Source organism: Monodelphis domestica, chromosome 8, assembly GCF_027887165.1.
Source record: "Monodelphis domestica isolate mMonDom1 chromosome 8, mMonDom1.pri, whole genome shotgun sequence".
In the NCBI taxonomy this organism is placed as follows: Eukaryota; Metazoa; Chordata; class Mammalia; order Didelphimorphia; family Didelphidae; genus Monodelphis; species Monodelphis domestica.
The window spans coordinates 242,381,830-242,394,859 of NC_077234.1; the positions used below are offsets into that span (position 1 = coordinate 242,381,830).

Sequence of the window (13,030 nt, forward strand, 5' to 3'; positions counted from 1 at the left end):
GCTTCCTGGAGCACTGGGCCACGTTGCTCCTCGGGCCCCTCCACTCCTCGTCAGCTCTTGATCAGCGTCGGCTGAACTGGCGGGATCTTCCCCCGCAGGACGTAGCCTCCCTCCCTCCTGGCAACCTGGGACATTTTGATCCCGGGCCTTGCTCACGCGGCCTGCACTGAAGGAATGTTTGTTGGAGGAACGGGCTCTGGCCGGTCCCGCGAGAGTGCGAGCATCTCACGGAGTCCTCGTCCCTGTCAAGCGATACGGCCACGACAACATGGCAAATGGCATCGCGCTTCCCCAGATTCATAGTGGCGTGAACACCTCTTGGTGCAGACCACTTTCTACCCTCAAAGCAGAACTGGGTGGATTTGCCCTCAACTCCCGGGACATTTGGGGAAAGCTCGCGTCCGCAGTCAGAGAGGGGGCCGACGAAAGGGTCTGTAGAAACAGGATGAAAAGAGCTTCCTGGAGATTGCTAGCCGCTTTTTCAGGAATTATAAATCCGTACTAGGGAAGCATGGGCAAGTTATTGTTTGAAAGAGTAGTTTTAGGAAAATAGGATGGGCCCTATTTGGGAAGGGCTGGAGCCAAGATGGAGGCTTATAGCAGCAAAAGCCCCAACCCCCAGACTCTCCATTTCCAAACCAATCTTTAAGAAGTGCCTCAAAAACAACAATGAGAGGGAGTGAGAGGGTTCTTCTGCTGAACACAACTCGAAAGGTAGGCAGAGAGAGTCTATTCTCATGGGATAAAGGGGAACCGGAAGCAAAACTGCACCCAGAGGTGGGCTAGTAAATCGTTCTCCCCACCCCCTTCCTGCCACACACACCTATCGCACCAGGTTCTGAGCCAATTTTGTGATCCCAAGAGCCGGACTGCACCACCACCAATGGAACCCCCCCAAATCCAGACCCACCCCCTTGACGTCCCAGGGGCTGGCACCAGTCCACAGTGAGGCCCAGAAGTCCCCAGCACTGGGCCCTTTCAAGCCTGCTCTGTGGTGAAGCCCTTAGCCCCAGAGCAAAATAACTCAGAGTGCTGATGCAAGCCAGCAGCAGAGGAGCCAGAATCATCACCTTTCAAAACTTCCAGCACACAGGCAAAAAAAGGCTGGGAAAATGAGCAAATAGCAAAAGAAGCACCTAGCCCTAGAACATTTTGATGGAGCTAGAGAGCAAAACAGAATCAATAGCAGACACTGAGATCCAAGAAATCATAAGCAAAACTTCAAAAAAAATAGAAATTGGTCTTAGGCTCTGGAAGAACTCAAAAAAGAATTCAAAAATCAAATAAGACAGGCCAAAGAAAAATGGGGAAAAGAAATGAAAGAAAAGAAGGGCTTAAAAAGCAAAATTGATCACTGGAAAGTGAGGCACAAAAATCCAATTAATAAAAGAGTTTCTTAAAAAACAGAATTGACCTAATATAAAAAGGAGGGAAAAAATCCAATGAAGAAAATAATGCCATGAAAAGTAGAATGGACCAAATGGAAAAGGAGAACCAAAAGGTCATGAAAGAAATTCATTCTTGAAAAATTAGAATTGGGCAAAGAGAAGCCAATGACTTCATGAGACATCAAGAAACAGTAAGTCAAAAAGATGAAAAAATAGAAGAAAATATGGAATATCTTACTGAAAAAAATGACCAGCTAAAATAGATCCAGGAGAGACAATTTGAGAATTATTGGACTATATGAAAATCATGATAAAAAAAAAACAAAACAAAACCCTAGACATCATATTACAAGAAATTATCCAAGAAAACTGCCCCAATATTCTTGAACAAGAGGATAGAACAGAAATTGAAAGAATCCTCCTGCAATAAATCCCTAACTGGCAATCCCCAAGAATGTTACTGCAAATTCAAGAGCTCCAAGGCCAAGGAGAAAATATTACAAAGAAGTAAAAAAATAACAATTTAAATATCATGGAGTCTGAGTCAGGATTAGGCAGGATCTGGCAGTTTCCACACTGAAGAACTTGAAGGCTTGGAATATGATAGAAAAAGGCAAGGGAACTGGGTTTACAACTGAGAATTGCCTACTCATCAAAACTGACTATATTCTTTTTTGGGGGAAAGTAAGGTCATTTAATAAAACAGAAGACTTCCAAGAATTCCTGAAGAAAAGACGAGACTTAAATAGAAAATCTGATGTCCAAATAAGAAATTCACAAGTATAAAAAGGTAAATAAAAAAACAGAAAAATATAAGGCCTTCAATAAAGTCAAATTGTTTATATTCCCATGTGGAAAGATATTTGTAACTTCTAAAATGTTTTTTTTTTTTACCATTATCATAGTAGTTAGATGAAATATACATAGTGAGAGGGTGTGTTAGAGTAAGCTATTTAGGATGATATGACAAAAGTATCTAGGCATGAAAAAGAGGATTGCACTAAGAGAAATGAGAAGAAAGAAGTAAAATGGGGTCATTTACACCACAAGTCATTATGGTGGAAGGGAGGATGAGGGTGATGACGGGTAATACTTAAACCTTACTCTTATTGACATTGGCTCAGAGAGAGAAGAACAGCCAGATTTATTGGGGTATAGAATCCTATCTTACCCTATATAAAGAAGAAGGGAAATAAGAAAGGGGGTGGTTGGGTGGGGAATAATATAATGAAGGGAGCAGTTGGGGGAGTGATTAAAAGACCCTATATAAAAAAGTAGGAGGGAAATAAGAAGGGTGGTGATGGGAAGGGGAGTAATATAAGGGAGGGGGAATGGGGAGAGTAATGAAAAGGAAAATATTAATAAGTTAACAGTGCAAGAGTAAAGAAGTACACATATAAATGTAATGTAAGTGAGGTCTAAACCAAAGCAATCAGAATTCAAGGAAAGAAAAAAGCACTCCTGTCAAGGAGAAATGAAGGCAAACAGGAAAAGCTCTGTGAAGGATGCAGCATTTGAACTAGGTCTTGAAACAGGCAAAATATTCGTAGAACCTTGGGGTGGGAAGGATCAGGACAAATGGACAGGGATGACGACGTGTTTAAGCAATGGTGAGTAGTCCAATGAGGCTAAAGTTGAAGGTAGGTATAGAAAAGGAGTGAGGCCTGAGACTAGGAACTAGGTCAAATGATAGAGGGCTGTAGAGGTAATGCCAAGTAACTTGGACTTGACTTTACGGACAATAGGGTGGTGGTCATTTAAGGTTTTTGCCTGGGATGACCTGGAATAACGATGTGACCATTCTCTTATCCCAATCAAGCTAGCAAGACTAGTAAAGCCCAGATTAGACAGGAAATGGGGAATCATCTAGACGTGGAGAATCAGTCCGGGCATAAAGATGGTAAGAGCCAATACTACGGTAATAGGACAGAGAGGAAGGAAATGGATGTGATAAGTATTTTGAGGCAGAATAGGTAGGATTTGGTAATTGAATACATAGAGGGAAAGGAAGGTGGTGCAAGGAGGGACAATAAGAGAAAAACAGTTCTAAGGTTAAAGCTAAGTGGCTAAATATGGTGTTTTTAACCTTTTGTTTTTTGGAAGCATGGACCTACATGGCAGTCTGGTGATCCCCAAGGATCCCTTTCCAGTGAATGACAAAAGAAACCAATTATAAAAAATATGTTATCACGTATGTAAAGGGAAGCCCTTCCTCCTAGGGTCGTGAACTTTCTACTCATCTGAGCAAGCCCTAGGGGCATGACCCAGAACATAGGGTCTGGATCAGTGAAACTCTGATTGGTTCCTGAGATGTGTTAGAGAAGCCCACAGTAAAAGGAAGCAACATGGAGAAAAGAGGCTTTTTGGACTGGAGTTCTGGGCTTGAATCTCTCTCTGGAGGTTGGTGGGTGAAGCAGAAGACACTCTCACGGGCTGGTGGAGAGGAAATTTTTAAAAAATTTCTTTCCCTCTTTATTTCTTTAAGACTATATTTAAAATTTAATTGTTAAAAACTACTATCATCATCATGACTTAAGGGTTAATTATTTTATAAATGGCGACCACACCAATTTATTTATGAATGTCATATTTAAAAACCAATGTCTAATTATTACATTTATCATATCATATTTGGTATAATATTAATTTTTCAATATTATACAAGATATTAGAATTTAAATCTTCTTCCCCCTTATTTACCTTGAAATTATGAACAAGACACAAAAGGTGTCTAAAAAAACTGTACCCCCAATGTTCAATATTACTTTTTTCTTAGAACAATAATTATTTCTCTCCCAAGAAGAGGCTTAGTTTACATTTTATGCCTTTATATTTAGGTCTCTGTTCTCATCCCAGTTTTTAATTACTCTCCTATTCCACAGTTTCTCATGACATCGTAGCAATGCTTTGTCTTCCGTCCTCTGATCTTCATTTTCCATGCTATCTTCCTTGGAGATCTAATATTCTTGTCAGAGACACAACTGTCATTTCTGTCAGGCTGACTTACGGCAGAAGCACATCTCTAATCCCATCAATCTCAGAACGTCAATATGAGTGAAAGGTTGATGCAAGGCGAACACTCACAGGGCCTTACAAATACTGCTCTGTCCTCATTCGAGAGCCCCGACTGGGAGAGGCTTTTGTCTTCATTTGATGGCTGACGTGCCCAGGGCCTGAATTAGTACACCGGCCGTCCTCTCTCCACCGTGCCACCTGGCTATCTAGAGTAGCCACTCATACTCACGGGAGCTTGGGCTCCATCAAGGGCGGCCCAGTATCTTACAACAAGGCACGAGAGGCTCTCTGCTCTAGCCAACATAACATCTGTTCAGTTCCGGGCTCTGCATGTCAACACACACAGTGATTGAGTTTACCAGGAACTGTGCAGATAGAAAGAAAAAGGGGGGGCAACCCCTCCCCTCAAGGAACTTATGTTCTAATGAGGGAGGCAAAATGTGCCTCACCTATACATACAAGATGCATGCAGAATGGATGAAAGGTAGCAGAACACAGGAGAAGTTAGGACAGGGGGTGGACTAGACATTAACACTTACCTTTAAGTTCATGGGCATTTCCACCTTCAATCCACCCTAAGGAGAAAAAGAAATTTTAAAATTAAATATATTCCTAGATGTACATAAATATATTTATCTGAAGAAACTATGTGCTACTCATAATTATATGAAAATCTGAAATAGACCACTTAAATTAATTGTAAACCGAGCCAAAGATGGGTAACATCTCGGAAGCATTTATATTGAATAATACTTGCAGTCAACATTTTCCTAAGTCTTAGCAACTCTCATCATCAAGGAGAAAGGGCTTAGAATCAAGTGTTTCCAAAGGGGAAAAAAGATCAAAGTTTTACAACCAAGAATAACCTATCTGGCAAAACCGAGCGGAATTCTAAAAGGAGAAAAATAGACATCGTAATGAAATAGAATTATTCTTGATGGAAAGACCAGAGCCGAGGAGAAACTGAAATTCAAAGGAAGGAGTCAAGAGAAACATAAAAAAAGATAAATTGCTTTTATCAACTGAAGGGGGCTTTACAATGATAAGGATGGCGAGGTGGTGCCCAGCTCATCTTCCTGGGTTCGACTGTGGCCTCGGGCAAATCTGTGAACTCTGTCTCCGTTTTCTCATCTATCAATCGAGCTGGAGGAGGACATGGCCCATCACTCCAGTATCTTTGCCAAGAAGACCCCCAATGATATCACACAGAGTTAGGCACAACTGAAATGACTGAACAACAAATACAGGAGAAGAACCCAGTGTCCTTTCAGGGCCCCAATGGGCCTAGACCAGGTGGCCTGTACCGTTTGGATTATCTTACAGTGGGTGAGTGGGAAATATGTAGAGTCAGGGGAGAAAAGAGAAGGAAGGGGAGGTAACTTGTGTCATCTATGGAGGTGGAGGAGATTCACAAAGGGAAACATCACTTTCATGCTCTTCAGTCTTCTGTCATGTCCAACTCTTTATGACACCATTTGGGTTGGCTTGTCCAGGGCCACACAGCTCCTAAGTGTCTGAGGCTAGATTTGAACTCAGCTCTTACTGACTCCAGATTGGGTACTCTAATGCACTAGCTAGTTGCCCCATCTTTCATCCTAAAGGAAGGTTAAAACACACTACACACACATTTTGGTAGAGAGATACCTTTATTATGTTTTTCAGTGAGTTCATTACTTAGGTAAATTTTTTTGCCTTATGTTCTAAGTTAATTAAGTTCCTTTCAAATTTTTGTTACTGACCTCCCATATCATTTGTAATTTCTTTTGAATTTTTTTCACTTCTTCCAGGATTTCCTCTCTTCCTCGTGGTCGCCATATTGTTTTGTTTTGTTCTTGGTCTGAGGCTGTGCACGCAGCCGTTGTGGGTTTTCTCCCTTCCGAGTTTACCTCAGACTTCTCTGAATCTCTAGTAGTTCTTCACCTACTTAGCGTTTTCTCCTTTTCACTCGTGTTTTAGCCATAAGATTTGGGCCACGGGTCTGTCCACTGGACCTTGCTGGTCCTGTCTGTCGGCCTGGATGTCACTGGTATTGCCCACTGGCCTGGGATGCGCAGGGTGTGAAGCCTGCATTTCTTTTCTCCTTCCCGGTGGCCCAATTCGAGATCTAGCTTGGACTGCACTCATCTCTTCTTGTAGAATCCCCAGGCGGCACTTCGGCCCTCCCGGGACTCTGGGGCTCGCCCCGGTCCCGGGTTTCCCTCTAGGATGCTGTCAGGGCTGGCTGCCCGCTCTGTCCTCTGAAGAGCCAGGCCAGGGTCCAGCTTCAGGGCTGCGTCTGCTTGAACCTTCACTGACCTGGGATCCCAGGGTGGGCCCCTCTCTTTAGAGCGCTGTCCCATTTAACGAGGTCGGCCTTCCCCGGGCAAGCCCTTCTCCTGCACGGGCTCTTCGTCAAACAGTGGCAGCTTGTCTTAACAGCTGGAATCCTTTGCGTTTACCAAGCATTAGATTGCTGTGCTCGTTGGCTTCTGTGAACGTGTACCTCATCTGCTCCTCTGATCGGCCACTGGCTCATCGAGTGCCGAATTGATATTCTTGGCCTTGTCTTCCTCCAGGTGAATTGTTCTTGTTTTAGCCCAGTTAAGTGGTTCTCTGGCGGTGTGACTGGCAGAGCACTGGGTACACTCACTTAGGAGTGTGCTGGGCCCACTTTGAACTGCCTCCAGAACCGACTGGTCAGTTTTCATTGGGAATATTTAGAAATTGGCAAACATTGCGCAGGGGGTCTTCAAGTGAAGCCAGGACGTTTCTGGAATATATTGTAGTGGGGTTTTGTTTGGTTTTTCCAGGTCAGTTTGGACTAGATGGCCAATGAAGGCCCTCTTAACTGTGACATTCTGATTCTCTGAAATACAAAGACTATAAGACTCTTAAGAAAAAGATTTAAATGCCTTTGACTCAGAAAAGATCTTACAGACGAACTAGTCGAATACACACAAAAAAGAAATCTCTACGACTAAAATGTAACCAGTAATTAAATAGCAACAGTTCTTTTGTCCGGGATTCTATGGCCCAATGTTGGCTATGGGCACGGCCCTACTGTACAGCTATGGTGGGCACGTAAGTGCTCAAATCGATACTACTAATATTTTAGCCATCCGTATCGTATGCCTATTTGGTTCTGAACCCAGACAAGAATAAAGGAAGCCTATAAGCTACTGGCTCTGACGTCTTTGGGAACATGTAAGCTTATTCCGTCTGCTCACCATTTGAAGTGAATACAGTGATTTAATTTCAGATGCTGAAATCTCAAAGAGTCCATGGCCTTCCTCCAGAACTGTCATTTGTCCCTTAAAATTCACGTCTGTGTAGGCAAGCCAACTAAAAGAGAAGGCAAAATGGTTAGTCACCAGAGGGAAAGGCGCGCTTGAAGCCTAACTTACGCAATCAAAGAGCATTTGTGGAGAACTCGCGCAGGCCTCACGAGCAGGCCTCATCCAGCACAGCCATCCCAAAGCCCCGTTTTCTAAGCTCTGAGACACAGTGCCGGCCCCACCGATACCCCAGGGCCCCACAGCCCTGCCACAGTCTCACCGGACAGATACGTCCGGGTAAGACACGCCGGCTACTCCTGGCAACCTCTGGCCCGGGCAGAAGGTCACGGCTCCTTTCTGTCTGACGGACGCGTATACAAGACAGACAATACCTACATGAAAGGGTTGCCGTAACTTAATCATGCATTTTATGCTGTGAATCAGATACATCGTCTGAAATGGGAGGACCAACAAAACTGTTTCTAATCTGAGTAAATGATATTAGTCGATGTTTCTTTATCATATTAGCACATTCATATGTCATGGCTTCTGTAAGATGATTTCTCCATGGAGCCAGTTTAGGATGTATAATCCTTAAGCTTTTCTTTAGGAAAAGAGGGGCAGAAACTGCAAGTAGCTGGATCCTGAAAAGCAGGGATTTAGACAGAAGAGCAAAGGTTAAGATAAGTACATTACTCTTGGACAGGAAATAGATTTCCTTGATTTTTCATACTGATAATAAAACATTTCATTTCCTTTTAATTTAAAAAACTTCGAATTCCCTTTAATTCAAAGATGCTATAAATATCAAAAACCACTCTCTATTTCTATCTAAAATCACATGAACACATGCCCTTCATGGAGAGCAGTGGCAGAGATTGAAGGCATTCACCATTCAAACTCTGAAAATTCTACAATCTGAACTACACTCTAAACCAGTTCTAAAAATGGTTTGGGGAACAATCTGATTTTTAATTAAATTTTGTTTTATTTTCAAAAATTAGCCTTTTCTTCTTTCCTTCCCCTTTCTGCCCCCCACTAACAAAGCAAGAAAAACAAAACTCCGGGATTTTGGTTATGATGTTCCTGGAAGTTTTAGGAGTGGAGTGTATTCTTTCAATTTCTACTTTGCCCCTCTGGTTATGACATATATGTGGACAGCTTTAGGATTCCTTAAAATGAGATGTCTAAGCTCTTATTTGGTCATGGTGTTCAGACATTTTTTTTTCCCTCTTCACTCTCTTTTTGAGGCCAGTTATATTTGCTCCAATAACTACATTTTCTTCTATATTTTCAGCCTTTCCAATAACTATATTTTCTTCTATATTTTCAGCCTTTTGACTTTGTCTTAATATTTTTTGTTGCCTTATGAAGTTACTGGTTTATATTTGGTCCATTCTAATTTTGGGAGAGTTGTTACTAGGACACGATTTGATACCTCTTGTGCCAAGTTATTAATCCCTCTTCTGATCCTTTTTTTCATGACTAACTTCTTCTCTTGCTTCTGAGCAGCCAGGAATTCTGAGCTCATCTCCATCCTGTGCTGTGCTGTGCTGGCAGATGCTTCGTGTGTGTCTCGAGTAGCCCTGCCACCATTCTAACTCTTGATGGCAAGTGTCTTTGCTTGGTACCTTGCTTTTCCAGGCTACTTCCTGACTTCAGATCTGAGAGTGGGGATAGGTTCTGCCCGCCACATTTCTTAAGTGAAAGGGGATGGCTGTGTTTCTGCTTTCTTGGGCTATTCTCAGGATCTCAGATTTGAGACCCTAAATACGTCCTCAATATTCCAAAGTCTGATCCAGGGGAAAACCTCATCACTGTCCCTCTGAGCTGAGTTATGGTACTGACCAGGGTCCCTCTTACTCAGCTGCAAAGTTCTACAGGTTCAAAGTGACAGAACTGTAGGCTCCCTTGAGGCCTGGGATTCCACCTTGGTCATTCCTCTGCAACACTGGCCCAGCCCGTGCTCCGAGTTCTACTTCTTCCTCAGGACGCTGTCCTACCAGGAATGCCCCTCAATCGGGACCTCCGGCCTGGGCCTGCTCTCTCACCTGTCCTCGTCAGAGTGCCCCGGTACGGGTCTGGGGACCCCAGTGGGAATCATCTCTCCCTGGGACTCAGCCTCTTCCTCAGCTCTCTACCTAACGAAGCATCTTCTGGCTTGCCGTCTCCTGTTCCTACACTGAACGCGGCTAGACAAAGCTCACTATGATCTTTTCTGGATTTTGCCATCAGGGTTTCAGTGGAGGGGATAATGATATCACCACCAAAAGCAGTAATCAACCAAGTATTTTTTAAGCACAAACTATGCCCAGAGTACCCCTCGGCACTGAGGGGAACCCTAAAGGAACTGCAAGTCTAGTAGGGAAGAGGATATATCACAGAAAACACAATTCTGGACATATCAAAACCACAGATTCCTGGAGTACTAAAGGACCATTTTAGTTATTCATGAAAAATGATTTCCTCTCTAAGATACTCTGCATGGAATCCTGTAGCCTTTGCTTTAAGATCTCTTTCCTTTACATCCACATCGTGCACTCTGGGACCAAGTAGAGCAAGTCTTATCTTGCTCTTTCTGAAGAGAGCTCACCAAATATTTGAAAACTGCCATTTCTCCCCTCTCTCTCTCCACTCCTTTTTGGGGGTTTCCATATCTCACTCCCAACTCCCTATCCTAATGTACATTAAAACCTTAAGATCTTGTCAAATGGGCTAGTCTTCTCCATCGACACCTTTCTCACTTTGTACTTCTGAAAGTGAACGTTTTGTTTTTTTAAACACAGGCATAAGGGGTAGCAAGGTGGCTCAGTAAACAGAGAGTGAGGCCCAGAGACAGGGGAGCCTAGGTTCAAATCTGGCCTTGGACATTTCCTAGCTATGTGTCTGTGGGTGAGTCACTGCCTAGTCCTTACAGGTCTTCTGCCTTGGAATCAATATTTAGTATTAATTCTAAGAAAGAAGATAAAGTTTAAAAAAAAAAAGCAGTCTTAACTTTATATTTATCCTTATTAAATTTCATCTAATTAGATTCAGCCTAATTTTCTGAACTGTATTGTGATGGCCAAACCTTCTTGCTTTGTGTCTTGTGTGACATATAAATTTGATAAATGCCTTTATCTGGATCACTAATTAACAACAGTTATTCAGCCACTTCCCAGCTGTGTGACCCTGGGCAAGTCATTTAAACCCCACTGGCTAGCCCTTACCACTCTTCTGCCTTGGAACCAATACACAGAATTGATTCTTTTTTTTTTAATTAAGTTTATTTATTTAATTAATTTAGAATATTTTTCCATGGTTACATGATTCATGTTCTTTCCCTTCCCTCCTCCAGCCTCCCTCCAGTAGCCAACGAGCAATTCCAATGAGTTTTACATGTGTCTCATAGAATTGATTCTAAGACAGAAGGTAAAGATTTTTTTTAAAAAAGTAAATAAAGGAAAAATCCCTAAAGGCATTCCCTTAGACACTTCCTTCCAAGATGACAAGCTATTGCTAAATGTCAGTGAAGCCATTTTGGGGTCAAGTTTAATTAGCTTCTCATACACTTCTATTTAATATCCAGGAAAATCCAACACAATTTCTTGATTTCTCTGGACTTGTTAATTTGCCAACATTTCAATTTCAAATGGTAGTAGAGACAGGGTGTATTTGTTGCTTTACTCTTATACTTACGGGGAAAAGTTCTAGTCTCTCAGCACTGCAAACACGACCACCGTTAGTTTTAGAACAGATCATAGTCAAATAGTTCTTCCATGCTTTGGCATTATGGAATGCATGAAATAGATTTCTGTGGTGATTTTTCAAAGGTTTTTTCTGCATATTACTGTGTGATTTGGGGTGCCTTTGTATTTGGTGTTATTAATTATGCTAGCTGTTCAAGTCACGATGAGGCATCCCTACACCCCTGATATAAAGCCAACTGGTTAAAGCGAACAACTTTTTGGCATCTATTTCTATACTGATACCATCTTCTTAATCAGCTCTTTATTTCTCAAATCTTCTGCTCTCTATGTTACCTGCTATAGGCGGTAGTGAGCAAAATGCTACTTTTGACCCAAAATTCTTCAGCAAATTGTGTTCAGATAAATAAGGTGATGGACTGGAACTCAAAAGATCTGGATTGGCTACTTAATAGTTTTGTAACCCTATGCAAACATTTCCTCTATCTCTTCAAGCTTCATTTTCTTATTAGGAAAATGGAGATTTTTTTTTAAATAGTGTTGTTCTGAAGAAAATACTTTAAAATACCCTATATAGGTGAGTGGTTACTTTTATCATTGCTATTATCCTTCTTATTATTAAGATGACTGTCCTAGAAATTATATTCCTAAAATTATGAGTGGAAAATACCAAGATAGTGAATGAAGTCACAGAAAAGCTAAATTTGCTGGCAGAAATACTCACTGAACTAGTCAAGCAAATGGGTAGAAATAATTGGCTCTGTTTCAGAGTGTAACTTCTTAGTTGATAATGTTGGCTTTTTATCACTTTCTGATACCCAAAATAACTATTATGAGGGCACATGAAGCTCACTTAATTTCTCCTTTAATAATCTGGCGGCTCCACCGTTTGTTGTATATATGTTACATATTGATATTACTTCATCCATATGACCATTAAGCGAGAAGTCATTTTCTTCCTTATCTCTTTAATTAGATCTGTACTTACACTCCTGACTTCACAGCAAATGACACTGATCTTGGTAAATTCAGTTCTTCTAAATTGGCAACTGATTTTTGTACATAGATGGGGCAACATGCTGCATCAGACTGTGGGCAAAGTTCTATTTCTGGAACACTGCAATCCTGAAGAAAAAAAGAGAATTGATTTGGAAAGTTATCTCGAGTTGTTTGGTCAAATTCAGTAATATACAGTCATTAAATTATTTTAATGCCAACTGGTTTTAGACAAATGGCTTTTTAAAGCAACAGTTGTACAAGACAAGAAGGGACTAAAATGAAAATTAATTTAATGGGGGTAAGTTCCGGTTAGCATAGTTCTATTCAGAATGCTCCAAAAAGTACAAATTACAGGTGAGTGAAAAATAAACTTGCTTAAACATATATTACATTATTCGGGAGGGGCAGTTCCCCGATTTACTTGAATGTTTGTTTTCCGTCTCATTCTACAAATGGCAGACTTTTTAATAAGTTATTCTGTTCACAATTCAAAGTTCACATGGTTTTATTCCCCAAAGTAATTTTATTCTCCTTCATTTGTTACAGGCTTCACCACTTTTTGTTTCTTCCTCCAAAACAGTTCTGTCTATCCGTGCCCCTCTTCTGTCCCTACTAACACCCTTCTCGGTATCTCATACCTAGCTTCCTAGACAAGCCTCCTAACTCTGGCTTTTCCCCACGCTAATAC

The 13,030-nt window shown here is 41.6% G+C and overlaps 1 protein-coding gene across 4 annotated transcripts in view; it reads right to left on the reverse strand.

The window, feature by feature from the left end:
* The window catches only part of CRYBG3 (crystallin beta-gamma domain containing 3), a 159,495-nt gene that overhangs the window by 39,647 nt on the left and 106,818 nt on the right, over nt 1-13,030 (reverse strand). For all 4 annotated transcript variants that reach the window (XM_056806817.1, XM_056806818.1, XM_056806819.1 and 1 more), the window contains 3 exons: nt 12,332-12,468; nt 7,610-7,724; nt 4,943-4,978 (listed from right to left, as the gene is read on the reverse strand). In XM_056806817.1, the coding sequence (XP_056662795.1) occupies nt 4,943-4,978; nt 7,610-7,724; nt 12,332-12,468 (288 nt within the window). The remainder of the gene's footprint in view (nt 1-4,942; nt 4,979-7,609; nt 7,725-12,331; nt 12,469-13,030) is intronic.